The sequence below is a fragment of the Cydia pomonella genome, chromosome 10 (genome assembly GCF_033807575.1).
Source record: "Cydia pomonella isolate Wapato2018A chromosome 10, ilCydPomo1, whole genome shotgun sequence".
NCBI classification, from domain to species: Eukaryota; Metazoa; Arthropoda; class Insecta; order Lepidoptera; family Tortricidae; genus Cydia; species Cydia pomonella.
Window position 1 is genome coordinate 7,590,344 of NC_084712.1, and position 26,415 is coordinate 7,616,758.

Sequence of the window (26,415 nt, forward strand, 5' to 3'; positions counted from 1 at the left end):
AGAAAATTAGAAATATTTTCTAGTATCAAAATTATAATACCTACTACACAAAGTGTGACCAGCCCAAGATTTTTTGAATTTCCCGCCAAAATATTGTGTAATATTTCAGTAGCCAGACTCTAGTCAAGTCTTTAAATTTAACCTGTGTAACCGTATAAAAAACGGCGTATAATCAAATGAGACTTCATACATAAACTACACCATTTTACTCTTTACATACCAGTTTATTCAATGAATATTAACGTAAAATAACTTAAATAAGCAATTATATAGAATAAATTATCCCTAAACATTCTAGTCATCTCCCAACAGTGCGTCCTCGATGTCCAGGTCCTCCGCTTTCCGCTTCTTGGGGCGCGGCCGCTTGCCCTGGATCATTTCTAGCTTCATCTTCTTAGACTGTTTCTTCTTTTCTTTAAGTTGAAGCTTCCTCTTAGCCGCCTTCTCGGGGTTGTTGACTTTTTCTTGCAACAATACCTGAAAGTGTAAAAAAAAAAAATTACAAATGATGATATTAATACAAAATTATTCTACGCTGAATAACACTCGTAAAGGCCCAAAATTGCCAAAGAAGAGATAGAAAGACCTACGTATAAACTGAACTATTGTCTACTGCGCTAATTAACTGGTCCTGTTCTTAGGGTTACCTATCTCATATGCGAAAACTTTAAACCGATTATTAAAATTCCGAAATTTTCAAATGACCGAACGTGTTTTTTCTAAAAACCGTTGAATTTTTAGAAGCGATTTTTAGAAACTAACCTAACCTAAGTCCTAACACAATGGCTTCTACAGGATTACTTTTTCAAAAGTTTGGAGAAAAAAAACGCGTTCGGTCAAATGAAAATTCGGCAAATTAAACATCAGGCAAACATATATCGAAGTTGCGAAACACAAGTTTATTCGAATACAAATGCTAATTTACCTTCAAATCTAAAGCCAAAACTATCTATACCCATTGCTCTAGACTTAACTTACACTTATACACTTGGGTTTGACTTATAGGTTAGGTTAGTGTAATTTTTTAAAAGTTTTTAAGCTATTCATCCAACTGTTGTCGTAGATAGACAACCAATAGGGCCAGCGCTCTAACATGGCTGCAGGGTGCTTAATTTAGACCGCAAAAACCGGCCATTATCAAAACCTCGTCGATGTTACAAATCCGATCCGACGATGTATTGATGTCGATCTGCGATTAACTGATTAACTACGTAAACTACAAACCTTTTTCCGCTCCGCCCTCCTAATATTGAGCCTGGTCTGAGCTTCAGCTAACAGCTTGCTGTACTCAATGTCCCCTATTCTCCTTCTTAACTTCTTGCCGACCCGCGTGGCGAGTTGCTTCACGGGCGACGCTGGCGCCATCGGGTCGCCGGTGGACATTTCTCGAACTAAAGGCGGTAAAAGGATGTCCACTATAGAGTGTATGTCGCTGGTTTCGAAGGAACTGATTAGATGAAGCAGCATGGTGAAGATTGAGATGCGCTGTAAGAAAAGTTGTAGATAAAATTATTTATTTAAACTTCATTGCAAAAATGCCAATTGGCATTCTCTACAAAGAAACAGAAATTATTAGTTATATACAAATACCCGAGGATTCTCAACGAAATTGAAGATTTGGTAGATTTTGTCGAAAACTTTTAATTTATTTAAATAATAATTTTATTGTGTGTAGTTTTTGCAGGGGTTTATTTTAATTTGAAAATGATTTATTATAACTAATGCATGAATTTTTAATGTAATGTATATTTAGATATTTTACTTTATTTAATTTTATTTTAGTTTTTATGATAGTAGTGTTATTTTTTTGTGGATTATCTAAATGTATGAACCTATTATGAATTGTCCTAGTATATAAGCGCCTTGGTTTTTGTTGACAATAATGCTTATATATTTTGTAATAAATAAATGAAATGAAATAAAGTAAAGTCAAATATTGCTGATACCGAAGAAGATGGTACTATGGATGGATGTTATTATCAGGGCACTTACGATATTCATGGAACCGGGCGCCTTAGCGACCTCCACGTTGCAAGCCTTCCTGAGCTTGAACAGGATCCAGCGAATGTTGACCTTCCCGCCGCCCGCCGCGCCGTCCTCGCCCGCCACTTCGGTCGGCAGCTTGCAGCTCGGCAGCGAGTGCACTAGCTTCAACATTTGGAATAACACTGCTGTGACCTGTAATGGAAATGAAATAGTTGGTAACAACTACGTTGGTACGTAGGTAACTACGTAGAGACCGTCTAAACTTTGGAATCATAATTATAAATAGACTGGCAGAAAAAGTGCGGTGTGCAGAAAAAATACGAATTTTACGTTTATGGTGAAATGACTACAATTCGTTTTAGTAAATGCCAGTCAGAGTTAGCTTTGTGCGGCTACAAAGTTTTGAATTATATTTCATAATCAAGAAATTATTGGTGTTGTACTTTTGGACAGGGGTGCAAATAGGCCTGTGTCGTAAATTTCAAAAATGGCTTATTTCGATAGTTTAGTACCTGTATTAGGCCGGCGCCCCACTGCAGCGCACGCTATGTACACGACCCACGTTCCTATACAAAATTTCGTGGGCTTGCCCACGGTTTGTATTAAAACGTGGGCCGTGGATGTAGCGTGCGCAGCAGTGGGGCGCCGGCCTTACCCCAAAAAAATAATATTTCATGATAAAAATTATATTTAAAACACATATTTTAAGTTTGAAAAAAATATTTTTAAACTGACGTAAAAACACAAGAAAGTGTCATGGCGTCGTGAATGACGTCACATAGTTGCAAGCGATTGTGTTCACTTACGGCGAAAGTTTGTTTTGTTTAAATAAAAATGGAAACTTCGTATTTTAAAAACTGTATAGTGCCCCAGTGTATAAATACAAGTATAAAAACTCCGACTAAATTATTCATACGTGTTCCGGTCAAGGAAAAAATGCGAAGAAAGTGGTTAAAACTGGCAAGGAGGAAAGATGCTCATTGTTTATCAACAACATCGAGAATTTATTATTGTGAAGATCATTTCGATGTATTGTATTATTAAAAAAAGTAGTGACTACATATTCAACTCGTAAATCTTAAGAAAAACCAAAGCTTTTTTTGTTGCCCTGGGAGCAAACAAACAATTATTTTCTAATTCTTACTTTCGAAATAGGCAATTAAAAACCCACTATTCCACAAACTTGCGATAGGGCTTAAGACACTAAGACAAAGCATCTCTCTATATTTACATTGTAATTCTAACCTCAAAATCAATTAATTTGCAATTGGTATACATTCCTTCAAATAATAATTGACTGCGTGCTAAAGTGAAATATACGTGAAAATGATAATAAGCAGTATTTTAGTATTGTTTATACTTACATAGAAGTTTTAACATTACGAAATTCCGATGAACAAAAGTCAGTGTTCGACGCGAAAAATCGGCCTAGCATAACAGCGTCAATTTTGGGTAAATTATTGCTGTTCGCTTTGATAAATCCAGGTTCCATGGCAGTTCATGCTAGTATTATCCGATATGGGTGGAAATAACACTCTCAACTTGTCGAAAAATGATAATAATAGAAAAAAAAACGAAGTGACTTGTTCTGTTGTATGAAAATCATAACCAAACGTCAACAACAACAATGGCGCATATCACCATGTGACGTAATACGTTCTAATTGGCGTTCACGGCGGAGGGGCCAGGGGGGTATTTTTTTGATTTTAATTTGTAAAAATAACATTAATCTTATTTTTTTATGAGGAATTATTTCGGTTTTCCTTGATTAAATATTACAATTTACGCCTAGAAACATTCATCCATTGGTTTCATTGTTAGTTGACACAAGCCTATTGTGATATTCAGATATTGCATTGAAAAATTATATGATACTCTTAAGTATATTGTAAATAAGTGTAGCAGGGGCGGCGGCTCCATACAACCCGATTCCCACCGGCTTGCCTAAAATTTATTGCTACATAAACCAGACTTACATATCATCATTAAAATTAAAAATATATCCATAATGAAAACACTACGTATTAGTTGTATTACATTACCTTGGAATTGATAACACGATTTACTAAAGCACTAATCATAGCAGGCGCGCGAAGTGAAGCTAAGCTTGACTATTCATTCATGCGCCACTACACAGATACGAAAACTCACGCACACGCTCATAAAGTTTGCTATAGAGTCCACGCGATTGAATTCATTTGAATAAAAACCTTAAATGTAACAGTATAAGGTTTATATTGGAAAAATGCACGCACATATTCATACATTCCGCGAGTACTGAGGGGCCTACCGCGAACACCGTAGTACGCAAATTGCGGGCAACTTTCTCTTTTACTCCAATGGCGTAACTAGGGTGACAGAGAAAGATGCTCGCAATTTGCGAACTTCGTGGTACGCGGTAGGCCCTCTGTACACGGCCGCGATAACGTGAATTATATTAACATGCTGCTTCATTTGAATTTAAACCTTAAATACAAACTGGTAAGATTATATTGGAGTGTAATGTTTCACAATTTTGAATCTAGTGGCGTTTACCGCGCGAATGCTTAATATTGCCATACAAAAACATTGAATTGAATAAATAGGTAAAATTGTACAGTACTTTGCTATCATTAATACAAAATAATTTATAAAAACCTTTTAAAAAAGATGATTTTTAATAGAAAAATCCAAGAATCCTATGTAGGCTTAAGTTTAATAATTTGATAAAGAACGTTTCTTCAAAGAAAGTACTGTTTGTAGGTTTGTAGACTTTGTAGTAATAGCTGAGTAATAGGTTTTAAAATTTGTGTGTTCGTGAACACTCCCGTCCCGTTGTTACTATTATAAAGTTACTAAACCAGTGATATTTTGTGTGTATAATAGAATGGCAAAGGTGGTTATACAATAACTGCGAAAGGTCACGCGCAAGGACACACCTAGCGCACGCTTCACTTTTATCATGAAAAAAAGTACATAATGGTAAGGTGTTTTTTTTGTTCCGAGTTGCCTAGCCAGAATTTTCACGCGCCGCTACTGAAGTGTAGTAAGTACGCCTTTTCATGTGTGCATGACTTTAAATAGTCTAAATAAATACTATGTTCGATTCACATCCAAATGGCACTGCTAATGCTAATGATCTAGATCAGTATTAGGCACGCGGCGTGGACCGACACTATAATTATAAAATGTAAATACTGTATAGAAGGCTTAAATTGCTTTCACCACTAAAACACTAAAGCCCTTATTCATAAAACTTTATGGGCCTGATTTAGTTAAATTATGTTTTATCCCTTTCTTACAAATACATAAGTCAAAAAGACAGATAAAGACAAACGACTCATAGTTAATTCAGGCCAGTAACGCGTTTATGAATAACACCATACAGTACAATATTGTATAGTGATTACTTACCTGTTCAGCCATTTCTTGTGAAACGCCAGCAGTGTACTGCGCACACAAGTCCAGCACCAAACTTCTCAACGCCTCCTCAGTATTATCAAAAATAAAACCTCTATCACTTTCAACTTTCTTTCTAACTATCACATCTAACTCTTGAGGATCAACGGATAACAACATTTGGTGTATAACTTTGGCTGCTCTTAATCTGACCCATGCGTGAGGATACGCCAGCAGCGCTTGACATTGCTGTGCTATTTCATCGTATTCATTTATATATTTTTTATTTTTCAAACTAGACTCGCATTGGACAGTTATCTTATCGATCAGATTGAGCATTTGTATCAGACTGTGGTCCTTTTCCCTCTGTTTTTCCTCGTCAGTCTTGTCGTCCGCGTGTTCTAGTTGTATCTTGACGAACCGTCCGGCGCCGATGTCGTTGGTCAGGAGGAGGAGTTTGCTGCTGACGAGGGGCAATATGGTGGAGAGTCGATTTTTGAATTCGTCGCCCTCGACGTTGACGAAGCGGATGCTCAGTTGGGCTGCGAGCTCGAAGTGTACCGGCTGGAATGAATAAATAATTGTATTAGAGAAAATCGTTGATGTAATTAAAAAAAGGAGAAGAGTAAAACGCAACATATTCGGTATCGTGTTCAGCGGGGGCAGCATGGTTCCATTTTTATCACCTGTCACTACGCCTGCCACTTTCGCACTTAGATACTTGCTAGTACGTGACAGGCATGGTGACAAATGATAAAGAGCCGACCATCTTAGCCCTACTAGTACTGATTAGGAAAAAGTAGAAGATTTATATTTAAGCGGTTAAAAAAACGTTTTTCTATGGGGCAGGTCGTCCAAGTCGACCAATCAACCATGGTTCGATAAATAAATGTTTCTCGTCAAAATAATTTGTCTTCTACTTTTTCCAATCTGTTTCTAATCAGAACACGATACCGAATATACCTTTAAACGGATCCCCACTTTTTTTGCACTCTGCATTTTATTTTTAATTTATTTTATTATTTATAAAAGTTCTTGGCTACAGGATACCATTTATCAACGCCAGCTAAGCTACCGGCCGCCTTTACCGTGGCCCCGAAACCTGGCCCCGCTCAAACAGTATCACCAGGCTAGGGGTCGTGGGGTTGGGTAACGATCGGTAGCGAAGAGCTGGCCCGCACACCAGCAGCACACACCGTCCTCCAAAAGACGTGCAATTGATCTCTCCACATTGGTGGGGAGCGACCCGCCACAGCCGCCATAGCCGAAAGGCGGAAACGGCCACTCATGCCTCTCTTCCAAAGGTATCGAATGTCATCCACCCATCCATACCATTAATCATAATCATATCATTATAGATGACCGTTCAAGCCTAGTGGGTGATGACCTTGCCTATGAAGCCGAAGGCCCTGGGTTCGAATCCAGGTAAGGGCATTTATTTGTGAGATGAGCACCGATATTTGTTCCTGAGTCATGGATAATTTATCTACGTATTTAAGTATTTGTATATTATGTGGTTGTCTGAGTACCCACAACACAAGCCTTCTTGAGCTTACCATGATTGATGGCTTAGTCAATTTGTGTTAAAATGTCCCTATAATGGGTCTCTATTGTTTCCCATAAAGTTTTAAGCCATAACGTATTGTTTCTCCGCATTTTCATTAGTCATAATTTGTTTTATCTCAGAAACACAAAATTTTTCAGGATTGACATAAAACAAACCTAACCTAACCTATCTATAGGATAACCTTACGAAAATCCTGAGAATCTATCGGTTTCAGAATTATGACTAATGATAATCTGACAATCAATACATTGACTTTCAATAATTATGTCAAACAAAGGGATCCGCCGTATAGTATTTAATGTTAACGTTTATTAATCAGGAATGTCTTTCAACTAAAATTATGAATTACCTGCGTGTCCTCAAAGAACGTGGTGATCAGATCGAACAGCTTATTCCTCTCCAGCGCCGGGAGCCGCGCGAGCAGGGCCTCGAGGCACGCGGCGGCGGCGGCGCGGCACGCGGGCGCGGCGTCGTTGAGCATGCTCGCGCCCAGCGCCAGCAGCAGGTAGTCGCCTTGCTTGCTGAGCTGGGCCTGTATCATGTATCATTTTAAAGAAAAAAAAACGACTTCAATGCGGGACACAGGCGAAAGAAATAAAAAAATTGTCTTGAAAACCTAATTTGCCTAAAAAACATAACGAAGAAGACAAATCGCCAAGCGGGAACTATGCGTCGTTGAAGAGTTCCATTCTGATCAGCATCAGTAGTTCCACTTCATCAAATGTCACTTTTTTTAAATGTTAATGCTTGATTTGTTGATGAAAATACAAAAATCACTATATGTGTGCCTTTCACATTTGAAGAGTTCCCACGATACCTCATGGAACCCATCATCAGAACTGAGTTTTGACAAAAACAGGACCAATCTGTACCAATGAATTCAATCAAATCAATAATTTTCAAAATCGGTTCAGAAATGACGGAGTCATGAAGTAACAAACGATTATAATAAATAAAAAATACAACCGAATTGAGAACCTCCTCCTTTTGAAATCTTGAAGTCGATTAAAAATGGAAAATATAGCTTAATTTTTTGAGCGCCATACCCCGACAGAGTCCTGCGTAAGTCCCTATTGAGTTGGAGAAGCTGTCGGCTGTAGCCGTCGTTGGCGTCCTCGGCAAGACTATACGATGACGGCCACAGCCGACTGTGGCGTTCAAAAGGTTAAGCTTCGTAGCCTTATCGGCATACATACTTTAAACATAAGCAAGTGACTGTTTTCATTTTTTTACGCGGTTTTCACGATTGCTGACGATACCTCCTGTCTTTCGCAAGTCTATCAACTCCTCGAGACATTTCTAATGCGATTGTGTTGTCATCGAGGAGTTTCTTTTAAGTTTTACCAACTTCCGACAACTTCATCAGATTAGCTCCATGTTAGCATATTATCGCATTGTCATCAAAAATACGGAAGCGTACCAATTTTCAGCTCAATCAGACACGAGGAAGTGGTTTGGTTTTACCTAACTTACAAGAATGACAAACAACATACAAGTATACAAGGCGTAACAAAAATAGTGGTGATCCGGTTTAAGGGGATATTCGGTATCATATTCTGATCAGGATAAAGTAGAAAAAAGTAGAAGTAGAAAAGTAGGTTGTTCAAGTCGGCCAACTCACCATACAAAGGCCAAAAGTTTTTTGCGTCAATTTTTATTCTGAGTACTTTTTTCTAATCAGAACACGATGCCCAATATGCTCTTAAACGATTCCCACTAACATTAAAATAATTCTACGGATTACACTCACGTATTTTTAGTCACTCACGCGACATGTTTCGGAGAGCTTAGGTCTCCTTTCTCAAGCACTAACAGTGCGAGCAGCGTTCACGACGGCCGTGAATCGCGTACTGCTGCGCGCCGCGTCGCACGCTGAGAGAACCGGTCGCAGCGTGCGACGCGGCGCGGAGCAGTACGCGATTCACGGCCGTCGTCATCTGTTACACCCCGTATGGATAGAAATATAGATAATCGTCAGGTAGACTTGCTACTCTCATGTCTCATGGAGTTAAATTCATTTAAAGTAAATGCGTGTAAAAACTTACTACTTGCAGCTTACTGATGATCATCTCCAGGAACTTGAGCAAGGACTCCCTGCCGTGCTGCAGCTCGTAGTTGAGCTGCGACACGAAGAACTGGATGTAGCGCTCCAGCAGCTTGTGCGAGTAGTTGGTCGAGTCCTTACCACTTGCAGCTTGCTGATGATCATCTCCAGGAACTTGAGCGAGGACTCCCTGCCATGCTGTAGCTCATAATTGAGCTGCGACACGAAGAACTGGATGTGACGCTCCAGCCGCTTGCCGGGCGAGTAGTTTGTTAGGTACATCACGAATATAGCACGAGCTTCGTCTCTGCAAAGGAAAATTAATCTTATTTATATAGAGATAAAACACTTTCTTCTTTCTCAGAGGAGGAGATGGACGGAAGGCGTTGTCTGGTGCTTAAGCCTCAATTTAATGTTAATCAAGAAGCTTACAACTATATACACTTAAATTTAAGGCGAGAAAATATAAACGTGAATTTACAACACACACTCTTTCTTCATGGTCACTACCTTAAAAATAACTTAAGCGTTTCTTTCAGGGCAATAATAGCTTCATACTTACTTCTTAATAGTATAATCTATATGTGACCGCGGCCGGCAAAACATCCCACTTTGTCGCTTGCCATAAGGACGCGTTGACAGGTTATTCGTATAAAGACGCAAGCAAATCTCGTCCTTATGGCAAGCGACAAAGTGGGATGTTCAGCAGGCCACGGTCACATATATTCGTAGGGGAATTACCCAAAGAAAGAAACAGAGAGGAGTAACATGGTGGATAAAGTGAGCCTCAGTTATTTCTACGTGGAACATCCAGTCCTATAAAATAAATTGTTGTTAATAATTACCTCGATCTCGCTGATTCGCTCAAGATGCATATCTTGGATACTTTCTCCATGACCTCGTGAAGCTCTGTGGAAACGAGTTTAGCCTCTAAAATAGCCTTCAGTAATGAGAACGAGCTGGTTTGTTTCTCGTCGTTCTGGCAATCCTCCTCGGCGTACAGCAACAGCGTTTTCAGTTGGTCGGCTTCCATGGTGTAGTACTTTACGTTTCGGATGAGGACTGTGATTGCCTTAAAAGTAAAGTAAGAATAAATATTTTAAACTATGTCGAAAATCTGATCAAAACTTTGGAGAACGCTTTAAGTCTTCAATATCACAGCGCCTACAATATTTAGAAATGTTAAACGTGCGCTGTCAACGTTACCTTCATGCTTTCAAGGAAGGTTTATATTGGGTCGTTTGATTTGTGTTATTATTGTTATTAACCCTTACTACGGGTATAGTCGCCATCAGATATATCGGAGCGGCCACGGCGGTCCAAAATATCTGAGCATACACGCTAACACCTTGACAATAGAGGCGTGTTCAGATATTTGTGAGATTAGATATCAGCATTCAAATATATATTTTAATTAATTACTTTGTGATTTTTTGTGCCAAAAATACGCTTTAGGTGTTGTCATATTAAAAATAGTATAAAACAACTTACCTTAAATGCATTCCTAACTAAATGGTAATTATCGTTCTGTTTGCTAATTTCAAACGTCGCGTATTTATGTAAAATTAGGAACATCGTCTTCACAATATCTTTGACCATTTCTTCGAGAGTCGGCGTACTGACCCTTATGGTCCATAACGTTCCAATACACTTCAAAGCAACAGTAGTTACTTTGACATGGTCGCTCTTCAATGCATCTACTAGGAGCGGTATCAAAGGATCCACGAACGCCCTGCATTCCACTCTTGTTACCTTCTCTCTTTTAAGAATCACGTATAGAATGTTCAAACTGAATTCAACTAAGACGTGAGCGTTCGCTTTCGCCGATACCTTCACATGTTTCGCTTGCACTTCCTTATTTCTTTTAGGCGTTTCTGGGATTATAAAACAATCAGGCTTAGCTATAAGCAGCTTTTCTTTTTGCTTCCGTGTTATTTCCCTTTTAGGTGCACCGAGTACGAATTCAGGTATGCTTTCTGACGCTATGCCGTGTAAAAATATGAATAGTGATTCGATATCTATAAATTTGTTTGTTACTAGACCACTGGTTATGTGTGTTAGAGCTTCTTGCACTTTTGTAACGATTTTCTTCGATTGGTGCTTTTGTAGAACCTCTTTGAAAGGTAGAAGTAAGTTGATAAGGCATGATTCTGTTATGTTTTGCGATACTATCATCAAAGTCACATAACTCTTTTTACTAGGTTTAGCTTCTGGGGTTTTATAATGTAGTTTATCAACCTCTTTTTCTTCAGATAATGCTCCAAACAGATCATTAGTACAAACATCTAGAATATAATCTAAATTCTCGTTCAGTTCTCCAGGTTTGAAATCTGTTTTCAAAGCATCTAAGACGGAATGTATAGTGGCTACTAATACATGGACTTGGAATCCTCTCGTGAGGAGTAGAGTGAGGTGTTCGAGCAGGATGCCTATGTAGGCAGTTCCGATGGTGACCATGATTTTCTTGACGATGTCACGAGCTGTGATTCGCACTTGTTTCAGTGGCGATTTCAGGAATGAACAGAGTTTTATGATGATGCTGAAAAAAGTAATAACGATATATAATAGTATCTATCATAGACATCATAGTGTTGTATGTATGACGAACAATATATTGTGATCGTTGATTATTTATTTATTCTTTTTTATTTTATTCGGGATGCTTACTGCCTAAAATACATAGGTTAATAGATTTATCTACTAGATGCAAATTACGCTTCCACATATATAATGCTAAATAACACAAATATGAAGGTCTCGAAATAGCCATATTATACTATATAAGTAATATTCAGGTCAGAAACTATGAACGCAGAGTTGGGTATCGTTATGGGTATTTTATGCAACAGTTGTATAAGAAGGGTCAAAAAAGGCGAGTGGCGTGAATTACAATGTGAGCCGGAGCCGAAGGCGTAGGCGAACATTGTAAAGGAATACGCCACGAGCATTTTTTGACCTACTTATACAACGTTGCATACAATATTTTTCCTACGAGTCAACAAAGATAAATTAAATTTTTGGACAGTTTTTCTCAATTTTGGCCACCGTAGCCTACGGAGACTAACAAGCAACGCTAAGCGGTCTTCGTAGTCTATGGGTGTTGCTATATTACAGGTGTCACATGCGTGTTTCTGACTTATGAAGTAATTATTTTTACTATGCAACCAAATGAATATTTTGTAAGTTGGCAGCAATGCACTTAGTTTAAAACTGTATTCGTTTTGGTTTTGTTAGGTTGGTAGCCATTAATCGCAGTAACGTTATAGCGATTAAAAGCCCAAGAGCTTTTATGAGGAATAGACAATATAGACTTTTCTTGAAACCTTTTATGTATGTTCTTATATTCGTGTTAATGAATGCATAAATGACAGATAACAGTAGAGGAGTAGGAAAACAATATTAATTTTACTGTGGAACAAATCTACGTCGGGCATATCGTTTATTATTGTCGTTAATTATAGTTCGTTCGTTTTTTTTTTGCATTAAAAAAAAAGGTAAACAATCTAGACGTGTCTTTTAGTTGCATCTGTACGGTAAATTATACGGCTATTGCTGAACCAAAGATTTCCTTTGGTAGGATTGGTCCTTAAGGCCCAAGGATGGATTTAAGAAGTGGAGCCACCACGATTTTTGATGTTAGTTTTTTGAGGTTTTGGCAGCTTCTGCTCTGGAGGAAAATAGAATCTCAATCTGTATAGAGGCATTAATTGTGCTACTATTCCATGTTTGGCACCATATTCGTATGGCTTAATGATGCCAAATTCATTTTAGGACTCATATTTGCACGATAAAGATGTTAAACTACGTAAAATAAATAAAAAATAAGTAAACATTACAGTATTTATTTTTTAAAAATCGAACGCAAAAAAAATAAAGTTGTCACGATTATTCCTAGCCCACGTCCTCCAATACCTTTGGATCCAATTCTATATCATCTTCGATGAGTGCTTCGCTCCATTAAACTGTAACAAAATGTAAAACAATGCCCCAAAAAAGTCGGAACAAACAAGCAAGAAAACTAAAACCGAAAGTTATTCAAACATAAATGTACCTGGAATTATCGCAGTTGCCATTACAGGTCTTGTATAGGAGTGTGCATGGTATTCCTTCTCGCCCACAAAAACAACGGCCTCTACAGCTGTTCTTACATCCACATTTTACCAGCTCTCGCGCCGCATCCCAGATACTGTGCTGGTTTGTCCATATTGGCTACCATTGTCCTTCTTTTTCAGTCCATCCCAGTTTGATGGGGAGGGAATGCGGGTGAGGAGTCAAAAGCTTGTCCCCATATATAAACTGCTTGGTAGGCTGCCCTAAGTGTATGCTGCCTCTTGTGGGGGTGGGGGGGGGGGGGGTGGATATTCTGTAAATCCTTATTCTTTGTGAACAAAAACTTGCGAGCTTCATTCACCGAAACTAATTCACTGTCACCACAGTAAAGCTTGATGACATACTTTTCCAAGCTAATCACTATGTCATCTGTCAGTTCATTTAAAGGATTAGAAAGGGCTTTAAAAATTGATGTGCCACTGCTGTCATGCGTTCCAGGTTAGTGTTTTCCCTTTTGAGTAGAACGCAGAAACGGTGGCACAACCTGTGATTGCATGATAGCCTCTCATGGCTTCTGCTTTCTCTTCATCCAGATGATGTGCCAAATCATGCGCAGCTATATAACTTTGACAAATACAACACCTCGATCAATCTATACTGCTGGACTCTCCGGTTAGGGACTGTGGGTCAGCAGCCACTAGCAATTTTTCTCGTTTTGCCATTTTGAAAAAAAAAATCAAGTTAAATAGTTGCGCGCGAGACTCGCGACCCGCGTCAACCGATTGAGGGCAAATGAACGCGAGCTCACGCAGCAACCTGCTCCGCGCGACTAGCAAGCGGGGTGAGGTATGATTCGAGTGAGGGGGGAGAGATGGCTGCGCGGGCGGCACTTCAAAGCCCAATCAGTGCGAGTGCGGGGCAATTTGCAATACATACCTAAATAGAATTACGTATTATTTGAAATTCATATTACAATTTTTTTAATGAAATCCATTTTTACTACATATTGACCTAAATATTATTCCAGAACTGACAATAAGACATTCGATTGAATAAAAAATGATACCTAACTCGATTATATACCTAAACCCTACGCAGTTATTAACCTCATCCTTTGTTAAGGCTAAATCCCCCCCTCCCCCCACCTGCATGAAAAATTCAGGTGGCTCCACTTCGTAAACCCATCTTAGTGATCCAAAGATCAAACCTGCCAAAGGAAATCTTTGGTTCAGCAAAAGCCGTATTCTTCGTTTTTTTGTATTGTACGACTGCAACTATTTTTATAGAAGTGGTTAAAAACGCTTTTTAAAAAGTAGGTTATATTACTTATGAAAGGAAAAGAATGATATAATCGTATATTATATGATTTATAGTTGTTACATATTTTTGTGACTTATTTTTCTATTACGCTTAACTTCTTTCTAATGCTAAATACACCGGCCAAGAAGATGTCGGGCCATGCTCAGAGTAGGGTTCCATAGTTACTTTTCCGTCACAATAAGCTAAACTGGAGCTTAAAGTATAGTAGATTGTTAACCAAGGGATGAACTGTGGATGTACGTCTTTTTACCATGAAGGGGATTTTTTTTGCGATAACTCAAAAACAGCTAAACTGATCATGTCCGCTATAGTTTTCATTTAATGTCTTTCTTAAGCTCCACTTCCACGATTTTTTTCATATTTCTTTGACCTATGGTTTAAAAGTTAGAAGGGGGGGGGGGATTTTTTTTCATTTCGGAGCGATTATCTCGGAATATATTCACTTTATCAAAAAAAATGTTTGTTGAAGCCCCCTATTAGTTTTGAAAGACCTTTCTAACGATATCCCACACTGTAGGGTTGAAGCAAAAATATTCACCCCCACTTTACGTGTAGAGGAGATACCCTAAAAAAAAAAAATTAGATTTTATTGTACGACTTTATCGGCTTTATTGATTTATATATCCATGCCAAATTTTAGCTTTCTAGCACTAACGACCACCGAGCAAAGCATCGGACGGACAGACAGACGGATATGGCGAAACTGTAAGGGTTCCTTAGTTGACTACGGAACCCTAAAAAACGAACTCTGTTACAAGAGATGTTATAACGACATCACGTAGATTCACTTTGTCATGTTTAGTACCTATTAGCAAGTTCTAAATCAAATGTTTGCATCAAAGAGTCCTAATTTGTGGAGGAGGTGTAGTAAAAAAAACATCGTTATATTTAATTGTCGATAAAATATTTTGCTACGTCACTTTAGTATAAGTGCCCCGAGTTATCCCAGCGGTGGCAGCATGGTTCCATTATTATCACTTGTTACTATGCTTGTCACTTTCGCACTTACATACTTGTTAGAACGTGATAGGCATGATGACAAATGATGAAGAGCCGACCATCTTAGCCCTACAGGTTTGATTATGAGGTAACTCTGGTTGTCAAAAGTTTACATTTGATCATTCAGTTACCAAACATATGGCGCTGTACATCGCCATCTTAGTCTGTATAATGTCATAATGTTATAATGTTGTTAGTTGTCATTTGTTTTATCGCTGCTTTGCAACTCTTGCGTCACCGTTGTGCGTGATATTTATGTTATTTATGTTATTTTATCTTCTTAATGTACACAACTTGTAACCGAAGAGCCAAGCTTTACTTTACTTTATTTTGATTATTTTTTATTATCATTCATGGGTAAACACTCTCACTTTGGCGAAGTTAACACATTGTTATGGTAGTTATAAAACCTTAATCACCTAGGTGGTATCCTTAGTTTTAATATTGTAAGATTGAATTGAATGTCTGTTTAATTTCTTGCCATGTAAACACGTTTATTTTCGTTCATGTTTTGCACTGATGCTAGTAAGTAGTAAACTAAAAAGTAAGTAATAAATGGTCTTGTTATCGTTGTTATCTGTATCTATCAGCACGCGTACGACATGGCCTCTTTTCTCATCATGACGTCTCGCCGTCAGACTAGATGGCGTTGATCGCCGCCCTTTCGCCGCCGCAAAGCCGCGTTCAGTTTTATGTTTTATGTTTATGCCGTGTCGTACAGCTGCGTTCGTGACCCACAAATGGTCTCGCCGGAAGATCAGCGCTGACTTTTGGGTTAGCATTAATGCTGAGGCGGGACCATTTCGTGGTAAACTATTTATTTATTCTATATTTCTTCCTTTTGTTATGTTGTTATACTTTTGTATGTCATAGTTTATCACGAATAAATGCTATGATTTCTGATTTCTGATTTCCATCTTCTTCAACTGTCAAACTCGGGGACGCGCCTTTTTCTTAGACTATATCCCTCTTCTACAGTTATTTTTTCTTTGCTAACTACATAGATAAAATAAAAATAGCCTTTATTTCTACTACCTTAGAAGCTAACTACACACTTAAACTCAATGTCGTACATAAAAACATACCAAGGCAGGTGATGTCGCAGATCTACAGGCAGCCGCTGCAACAGCTTAACTAAAGGCAAGGCGATAGGCACACGTAACATGTCTTCCGCTTGTCGCTTCAGGCCCAAACGCCGGCGGTTCACTTTGTGGGACTCTTCGTGCTCAGACAGCTGCTAACAGCCGGGCCGTACATTCGCCAATAATACAACACTTACCCAGGCAGGTGATGTCGCAGCACATCGCCAGGCAGCCGCTGCAGCAGCTTAACTAAAGCCAAGGCGATTGGCACTCGCAGCATGTCTTCCGCTTGTCGCTCCAGGCCCAAACGCCGGCGGTTCACTTTGTGGGACTCTTCGTGCTCTGTCAGCTTGCCGATGGCCCTGCATAACAATGACACGACATTAGAACGGCCTTGAACGGCCTTATCCCTCTTTGTCCCCGACTGTTTTTCACCATGAGAACACCTCGTAACACAGGGGACTAACGGGTAGAGAGAACTGGGAAAACAGAATGTGGAAACTGCGAATATCTTATGATATTCATAAATCTGGGTGCACGGTAGAATCCCCGCGAAGAAGCGCAAAGCGAAGCGCAAGGGCACTGGCACTACCTACCTTTTCTTGAAGCACTTCGTCATAACCCTCATAACTTGGGTTTGGATTATACCAGATAAAGAAAATTCTCGGGATATAATGTCCACTATTGACATTATATCCCGAGAATTTTATTTATTGGGACTTATTAAGCATAAAAAATTTCAATTGCATAGCGCTCATACTTTAGATTTTATTCATATCTAAAAAAGCCCGATTTCGTCACTGACTGACTCACTTACTCACTCACTCACTGATGATCATCAAAACCTTTAGGGTACTTCCTGATGTCCTAGGAAGCTGAAATTTGGTATGTAGGATAGTATTAGTACACAAACAACAAAAATTCAAAACTTGAAATTTTTTTGCCCCTAGGGGTTTGAACTTTTGTATGATGAATCAATAACCGCTGAACTAATTTAGTGAAAATTTGGCATGTAGATAGTTTTTGTTATGAGGAAGGATATAAAATAGTTTTCAATCCCAAAATCACCCCGTAAGGGTAAAAAGGGGGTGAAAGACGGTGTTAGGGAGGAAAAAGGGGCAGGTATTGAAGGTGCAAAACATCACATGGTTAAACTCTGTTTTCTAATCCCACATACTAAAATCACTGGACAGATTGGGTATTAGATTGGCCAATCATCATTCATGAGGGGCTCGACTTTTACAATGGTAATAAACCTTAATTATTTATTATAAACTTACCGATTGAGCTGTGGAAGCAACCCTGCTGACAAAGACTTGATAATTCTCTTCGCCAGAGACGGTGGGACTTGCGTGACCCTCTCAAAAGCCGGCACGGTTGTGACCTCTTTACTCACTGGCTCTTCAGTTTCGGCTTCCTCTTCAGCCGCTTTTAATTCTGAATCTATATCTATATGCGACTCTTCTAAATTTTCTGTAGTTTTTTCAGCTTCATCACCTTCTTTTTCATCATTTTCTTCAGTTTCTTCATCGTCTTCCATCACCTCTTCCTTTTCATTAGTTTTACCTCCATTTACAATCTTGTCCTCTTTTCCTTTCTTATTTTTTGGTGGCCTATTGTCAATATTAGCTAACAAAGCTTTAGGCAACTCGATGTTCTTCGCTTTCGAGAAATCGAAGTGGAAAGCATCTAGAATGCTGACGACCAATCGAGTCAATTGTTTCTGGTGATCTGAAGCGTGACGCATTTTATTCAGATACAACTTTAGTATGACCTCATAATGATACCAAGGAAGTAATCTACAACAAGTAGAAACTGTTTCTATACACGCGTCTATCAAGGTATTTTTATCTGTATATTTGTCGTCGCAAATGTAAATCGTAGCCAATGGTAAGATGAAATTGGTAAGCGTTCTTGGCGAAGGACATTTAGTCATTTTCTTGGCGACTTTGCAGAATTTCATTAGCGCTCTAACGCGCCTGTGCATTTGTAAATGGCACATGTTATCGAAGAAGTCTACTTCTCTGTCCTCGTTATTGGTCAAATGGGCCAGGTCTGACAGAACGACGTCGGTGCTTGGACATTCCCTCGCTAGTTCTCCAAGGAGGTTTATACTTTCATTCCTTAGTATTTCGTTCTTTGAGTCTCTGATGCCGTTTGATATTAAAGATAAAACAGTATCGCGAACCAAAAACTGACCATCAGTGGCTGACCAATATTTCAGAAGCAATTTTGGAAGAATCTTCTTTAAACATAGAGCGGCTCCATCACGCAATCCTATATCCTTTTCAGTCCGGATGAAATAGAAGCAGTTGTTAACAATAAGCATAGCGAGATCTAGATCGATTTGATTGTCATCTAGCAACTGGTAAATTGTCTTGTATGCATCCAGTCTCCTATCGAAATCAGGCTGCTCGATCCATCGCTTGTTGAAGGCGTTCATTTCGGATATTACGTTGCTGATACGATTGAGAGTTTCTTTGTTTTTAGGAGCTGTTTCTGCTATTGAAGACAGCAGTTTAAGTAGGAGTTTCCTAACATCAATTAGAGTTATTTTGTTAAAAAGTACAGCGATATTCTTGATATATGTTTGAGGATTTGTGCTGTGACCTAATAAGTTGATAATGGTATTGACTGCATGCTCCATATTTTCTTCTGCCATATTCATACACACTTTCTTAACAAGTATTGGTAGTAAGAGGTTCAGAAGTTCGTCACACAATTCTGGCGAAGACACCAGTTCTGTGACCCGCGAAAGTATAAGCAAGTCTCTTTTGTTCATAGTATTTGACTTAGCTGAGTTTGCGATGCGTCTTTTCATAACTTCCAATATGCTTGGAATGTGTGGTATTAAAATTTTGCTGCCGAAGTTCATCTCAATCGACAATTCGGTACTAGGCTTCGGTACTGGGGTAGTGTTAAACGGCACTATAGCAGGTAGGTCCTTGTCCTCCTCATCTACTGTCAAGGTCAATAACTTTTCAACCATATCTAGAATCATATTAACGACCATGGGACTAGTTTTTGGCGCCAGTAGAAGTTTGAATATCTCTGGTAACGCACTCAGAGATGAATCCCGTTCTGGACATGTCACAAGCAAAACGTAATATCTTGGATTTTGGCACCACGTGTTTAAAAGCTTCAAAAGTGCAGTTGGGGTATGGATACCTTCAATGTGTAATTTAGACATTAAAGGCCAGATCAGAGTCTCAAATAAAACATTCAGCTCATCCGAACTCCAAGTATACTTATCAAACTGGTCAAATAGCTTTGTCAGTATGCCTATGGCTAATGTTCTGAGGTTTTTCATTACTTTAGAATAACCAACATGTACTTTGTCCCCGTGAGCCAGAACAGCCCCCACCGTCGAACACACAGATATAAATATCTTCAATAAATCTGTTAGCAATTCATCCTTCAAGTATCCTCCGAAATATTCACGAACCACTTCAAACAAATTCAGAATGCTATGCAACTTTCCTGGAATAATTACAGATTTTAAGTCCAAAGTGGAGACAATGCTTTCATATATTTCTTTAGGTTGCATTGTGATGTAATGCTTTACATGAGAGAATGCCATTTCAACGAACATTTTCAGTTCTTTCTCATTGCAACCAGCCACATATCTCATGATTAGAGATCTTCTAGTTTGACCACCCCCTTTTTTATCCGTCGCCATTTTAGACGTCATCTTCCCGTAAAGAATTCTCAGAATGATTGGAATAACATGTTCTCTGTCATCAGCGTGAATATTTTGCGCGTCTTCAGTAATTTTGAATAAAGTTAATTCATCTTTAAACTTTTTGTCATCGACTAAATTGTACAGATTACTTTTATACGCAACTATGCTTTTGTTTTTGTAGTTTATGACACAATCTAACGCAAACTTCTGTAGACCGGCGTTTTTATGTTTTAGAAATTCCATGTAAAGTTCCCAGAATACTGGCTCTTTATGAAGTGCTCTTGGGTTTTTAAACTGTGCTAAAACTTGCATTACATTGATAAGGGTTTTAAATGTTACTTTTCCTGAAACAGTTTCATTGACATCTTCAACAATATCCGTAATGTCTTCTAGATTAGCATCATTAGCATTTTCTTCATGCGTTTTATCATCATCAACATCCATGGCATTATTTCGGCTTTCTACGTCTATTTTAAGGGCATTCGCTTTGTCAGTTCTCTTATATTCTTCTTCGATAAAGTTCAAAAACAATACTACTACATCTCTGTTTTTTGCTTCACACACCTGAATACAGTTGGTCATCACTTTCAATAACAGGTCTCTGTAATTAAAAACATCGGGTCGTTCTGAGATGTTATTATGTTCTGCATAGAGTTCTTTCAACAGATCAAAGTCACATTCGAATTCGTCATCAAACTTAAATTGCTTTAAGTCCTTTTTGGCATTGTCAAAAGCGGTTGTAAGAATTTTGTGGAAAATCGGCCAAAACTCGTCAGTAGCAAGAGAATTCCCATAGCTGGCAATGAATTCGATGACTGGCTCCCATAATAATTTAAAATTCATGTACAACACCCCAAACATATAGGTTAAGGGATATAGGCGGAAATCTGTATCTTTTATTAAGGCATACTGTGTAGTATTGAACACTATCTTTTGTAGTGTGTTTTGTTGGGCTCTATATTCTTGGATGGAGGGAACTGTAGATTCCACAGAGTAACACATGCTGAATACTGATAATTTTTCAGTAGTGCCTCCCACTTTAGCAGTCTTGTTTAGTGGTTCCGTGTTCTCAAAGAGTTTGTAAATATGTGTTGTTAACAGGCGAACCTAGAAATAAATTAAAAATGAAATGGGCAGGCATTGAAATTGTAATTTTTAGTAAATTATATAACCTATTAAACGATATAACCCTAGCAAAACACTTATGCCCATAACGATTTGACGGCACAATATGCAACATGAACAAGTTATATTATATATTATATAACTAGTTCGTGATGTATATTGTGCCATGATGCATATTAATCGTTTGTTTTTATACGTCTTTTTGACTTGTGTATTTGTAAAAAAAGGAATAAAACCTACATTAACTAATTGAGACTTGTAGTTTTATTAATAAGGGGGCAAGAAAATATTGTGATCCAGAGTTTGAGAGCTGAAGAACGTGAAGCTATTAGGCGCCATGTTTTGTGGTAACTGAATTGTCAGACATAAAACTTCTGACAATCAGAATTATCGCATAATACACAAAGCGCCATCTACATTAGTTGTCTAACTCGAAGCATAACTTTGTCTTAGAATTTAGATATCTAATACAAACAATAGTTTTTTGCATCTTAGTAAGCGCCAGTGTTGGCCGAATGTTAATTAGAATTGACCATATTGAAAATCAAATTGAACCGTAAACTCAGTAAACTGTAACCATACGTTGCGGTTTACGGTTCAATATGGTCAATTCTGAATCGGCCAACACTGGTAAGCACTACAAGTGGAGAGCAGCCTGCTAGGGCTAGAGATCACTAGAACTAAAAAATCGGTTACATAAAGAAACAGATCTGCATAAAAGCACTCACCACATGAAATGGCGAAGAAACATTGCCATTGAGATAAGAATCAATCAGTGCCAGTACAGGAGAAGACAGACTGTTGTCTTGCTCACATGCTGTCAGGTACAAATCTGTCAAATGTAATGCCACTAAGTAGTTAGGATCTGCAGCATATGGCAATATCACAGGCAATAGTGTATCTATGTCACAAATTGCTTTCAAATTTCTACAGCTGGAAATGTGAATAGCACTTTCCATTGCATTTGCGAGTATGAATAGGACTTTTCTTGCGCTTTTAGATAGTTCTGTAGTGCTGCAGTGGTATTTATTACCACCTGACTGGTTTTCCAGGTTGTAACTTGTTAATATGTTAACCAGTTTGGATATAAGTTGTCTCAATGCAGTCACACAACTATCAATGTCTATTTTCTCAATGTGTGGCAGGCAGAACAGGACATTCATGAGTTTTAGTGGGTTATCAATAATACTGTTAATGTCATCATTAATTATACTTGAGAAGTGCTCCATAAACATAGGGAGGCTTGGCCCAAAATCAAGGGGATACTTAACCCACTCAAAAAGCTTTATACCATTCATGGAGAGTGGTGATTTTCTGAGACATATTTTACTAAGTGTGCTCATTGCATCTTTGTCAAAATCAGTTTGCATGAGATACTTCAAAAAAGGTGGCAATATATGCATGTCAAATTGGGTATAGTCAATGACATTCTGCACAAAATTTATAAGAATGTTCGGGTATGGCAATGGTAGTAGTACTTTGACTATGATCCCAGCGTGTTCTTGAGATAATGACGCATTTGGAGATAGAAGTAACAAAGCTCCTATTTGAGCACAAACTTGAAGAACATTTTCAGCTGATTGCTCACAAATAACTTTGATCAGCAGGAGAACAAACTGTGGAGGATTTATCAGGTATTTTCCTTTCTGATGTTCTATTACTTGACCAGCAAGTCTCAGAATAAATTCAAGTCCTCGGTTATGTTCATCTTTAAGTAGCTCTTCTGTGTATTTCAGAATACTTATCCAGAATATAGAGAACTCTTTATAATTGATTGTCTGCAAGCTGTCCTCGAATGTTTGTGTGAGGAGCTTGAAGAGTATTTCCTGGTGTGGTCTGTGTTCTTTCAAATGTTGTAAGAGCAGTGGAATGAAGGTTTCAACACAGCTGTGGAACTTTCCAGGTACACCTTTAATGATTTCAAATATGAGGTGGCCACACCCTGATATTGCCTGTAAAATAGTTTGTATTAACTGTATTTACTCTAAATAATAGCTAGCTAGCAAAATGTTTTTAAAACAATGACATGTTTTTGAAACAGAGCGGGATTCACTCCTTAATAATAATAATAATGCAGAAGGCGGTGATCTTGGACACGGCGCGGATAGTACGGCGCGGTAGGTTAGGTTTTTTATAATGTGTTTATATGTTACTTTTATGTTTTACTTTTATATTCATATTGTAAAAAACCGAAACTAAGACCCAAAATAAATAAAGGATAAATAATAAATAAATAAGATAGGACATTATTACACAAATTGACTAAGTCCCACAGTAAGCTCAATAAGGCTTGTGTTGAGGGTAGTACTTAGACAACGATATATATAATATATAAATACTTAAATACATAGAAGACACCCATGACTCAGGAACAAATATCTAAGCTCATCACACTAATAAATGCCCTTACCAGGATTTGAACCTGGGACCATCAGCTTCATAGGCAGGGTCACTACCCACTAGGCACTAAACTGGTCATCAAAATCCTATTGCCAATGTTCCCTCATAAATATGATCTAAATACGTCACTTTAAGGTAAGAGTAGTTTAGCTATTATTCAACTTTCAACTTCTGCCTGTTATCATCAGGCTGAATAGGGTCAATTAATAACTAGTTTGTCATTTTAAAAAGCATTGTGAATATTATAATATTTTAACCAGAAAAGCCTATTTACTGATTTATTTCCACATAGCCTTTTATGTACCCCTAAGGAACTTTAAAGTAAGAAATTAAAGAAATATGCTACAGCTTATTTTAGTACCCTACAGTAGGTAGTAGAATTTTTTTTAAATGTTTCCATAACTACTTACATCATCATTTGTCTGCAGATAATTCAATATAAGTTCAATGAACTTCTTCTTGTCTCGTATATCCCGAGCCACAAATGCAAAGCTCTCCGCTGCAAAATTATTGATATACTGCGGCTGTGATTCACTCAGCAGCGGAATTATCCTCTTCAGTACTACTGCTATATCTTTCTTGAGGTATGGTTTAAGGATCTTGAAAAGAAACGCAAGGCAGACAAGTGTCCACTCAAGCCTTTCTGCATCTTTTGTTTTCAGCAGTCTTATTAAAATGTCCAGAAATCTTGGGAAGTATGGATAGAAGTCATCTCTCAGGTCTTTGGCAAGTGACACCAGAATTCTGGAAATGTTGAATGAACTGATAATAATATTATAAATAGTTGGCCTATTATTGTTTTTAAACATGATTAAATATATGACCCTCTAATGGCATATCTTTTTAGATAAAATGGAAGTTCAAAATAAAGCTATGAAAACTAGATCATACTCTTAAAAAAAATCAGTTCCAAAAAAAAATTGTTTGATTTCTGGCTGTGGAAAATTAAACTTATGCTTCACTAATATTTAAAAAATATATTTCAGGAACAGAGAAGAAATGTTAGAACCTAAATACCAGTGTGATCAGTATCTAAGCAAATAGTTATTTGTTAGCAAAGACTTTTACACTTCTACATTGAGGAACTAAGTTAGGATAGACTTAAGTATTGAAAACTTACTCCAGTAAAGGTTGTAAGCACAACTGGTCTTCTAAATTTAGATATTTTTCTAATATTTCTACCACGTCGTCCTTTCTATGGACCAACTGTGGAACTGTTATAATTCCAAAGACTTCTTTCTTAAACTTTTTGAAGTTTAGTGTTAAGTTTAGTCCATGCCATTTCCTTAAGGCGAGATGGAAGTGAGTCTCATTTTCTTCAGGTTGCTCAGTGTACGCGTGCTCTATGTGATAAAGGGCTGCATGTCGAATGTCTATAGAGTTGATCCGTTCAGCGAAAGGAACGAACTGAAAACGTAAGCACAGATTTTCATTAGCAAAAGATTATCAACATTAAATTCAATATAAAATGCACTTATCGCATACATACCCGAAAGGTGTTGGTTGTTTTATGTTTCACGGGTTTGATCTTCATTTTGATTGTTTCTTTATTGGCTATTTATATCCTAAATAAAGATTTATTATTTTACGTAAATAAAACCACATGTCTGTTAGAATGGATTTTGAACCACATGTCTGCGGCACATTTGTTTGACGTTTTGTTCCGTGTCAACTTTAACTTGACATAAAGAAGCGCTATTTTTCTTTCCAGTCCAAAATACTCGCTGTCGATGCTTGATTCTGACGTCTAAACATTTAACTCAAACATGATTACTAAATAGTAAAAAAAAAGAAGATGAAACTGTTTGACAGGCTGACGCAACTAGGAACAAAATAAGTTTTGTATGGAACTTGTTTCGCAAATCTTTGCCAACGAAGAAAAATAAAACGTCAGTGCTATTTATTCTGTCAAGTTTACATCAAGTCAACTGTCAGCCTAATTGTTTTGTTTGTTATGAAGGCTTCAATGTTTTGTTCGGGTATTTCGTGCAATTTCTTTATTATTTAGTGAAAATATCGAAATTAGTGAACCGTGATCAGAGTAAAGAGCGACTTTGTTATAATGCCACCGAGAAAATGGTTTACTAAGTGTGAAATATGTGGCAAGCGAGCCACTCGAGAAAATCACGAAAAAAGGGATATTATGGCGAAATTTCCCTAGGATAAAGACCGGTACCTATTGCTTTAGATACTTTTGACCTTATTTTGGTGCAGCAGGCTTTAAACACATCGAAAATTTGTTATTTTATATTATTTTTAGTTGTGAACTAGGGATGTACTAAAACTATCGATAATTGTATGTTTATTTGTATATCAGTGTAAGTAATTAAATAAAATATTTGAAATTTCCTGCGAACTTGCTTGCAATATGACACAAAATTAATTCGTCGAAGATTTTCAGTGGAAAATTATCTATCATCTATGCATAAATGGTCATTATATGACATATTTTTTTTAATCTAGTAATTATTTAATATATTAATCTGAAACGTAAGTATAATGTAAGTGTAATCTCTCTTTTTGTGATCAATAAAAAATATACGACATTATTACACAAATTGACTTAATCACATAGGAAGTTCAATAAGACATGTGTTGTGGGTACTTAGACAACGATATATACATATAAAACACACATGACTCAGGAACAAATACGCATCACACAAATAAATGCCCGTACCATAATTTGAACCTGGGACCATCGGCTTCATAGGCAGGGTTACTGCCCAGTAGGCCAAACCGGTTCTCATGACAAGGGTTGTTGATAACTGGATGCCGAAAA

At 37.7% G+C, this 26,415-nt stretch overlaps 2 protein-coding genes across 3 annotated transcripts in view; one reads left to right on the forward strand and one right to left on the reverse strand.

Moving 5' to 3' along the window:
• The window catches only part of LOC133521965 (uncharacterized), a 121,477-nt gene extending 113,765 nt beyond the window's left edge, over positions 1-7,712 (forward strand). Inside the window, exons 9-10 of one of the 2 annotated variants that reach the window (XR_009799971.1) lie at positions 6,410-6,668; positions 7,335-7,712. The gene's annotated coding sequence lies outside the window, so the exon portion shown is untranslated. Of the gene's footprint in view, positions 1-6,409; positions 6,669-7,250 lie in introns of both variants that reach the window. The other variant, XR_009799972.1, reaches the window with a different exon arrangement.
• Positions 204-25,436, reverse strand: LOC133521954 (small subunit processome component 20 homolog). The gene is made up of 14 exons (XM_061857085.1): positions 25,123-25,436; positions 24,754-25,040; positions 24,044-24,377; positions 21,962-23,185; positions 17,707-21,215; positions 16,624-16,788; positions 10,467-11,514; positions 9,821-10,047; positions 9,117-9,282; positions 7,281-7,463; positions 5,380-5,928; positions 1,993-2,178; positions 1,225-1,485; positions 204-477 (listed from the first exon to the last, which is right to left on the reverse strand). The coding sequence occupies exons 1-14, from the start codon at positions 25,165-25,167 to the stop codon at positions 295-297; spliced, it is 8,367 nt and encodes a 2,788-aa protein (XP_061713069.1). The 5' UTR covers positions 25,168-25,436; the 3' UTR covers positions 204-294.
• Positions 25,437-26,415: the final 979 nt, after the last annotated feature.

Excerpts from the sequence above, each read along its gene's own strand:
- LOC133521954 (XM_061857085.1), bottom strand. The coding sequence starts at position 25,167 with ATGAAGATCAAACCCGTGAAACATAAAACAACCAACACCTTTCGG. Across the intron at positions 16,789-17,706 it reads TTGCTTCCACAGCTCAATCG|GGCCATCGGCAAGCTGACAG; the intron begins GTAAGTTTATAA and ends ATTGTTATGCAG. Across the intron at positions 2,179-5,379 it reads CACAAGAAATGGCTGAACAG|GTCACAGCAGTGTTATTCCA; the intron begins GTAAGTAATCAC and ends TTTCCATTACAG.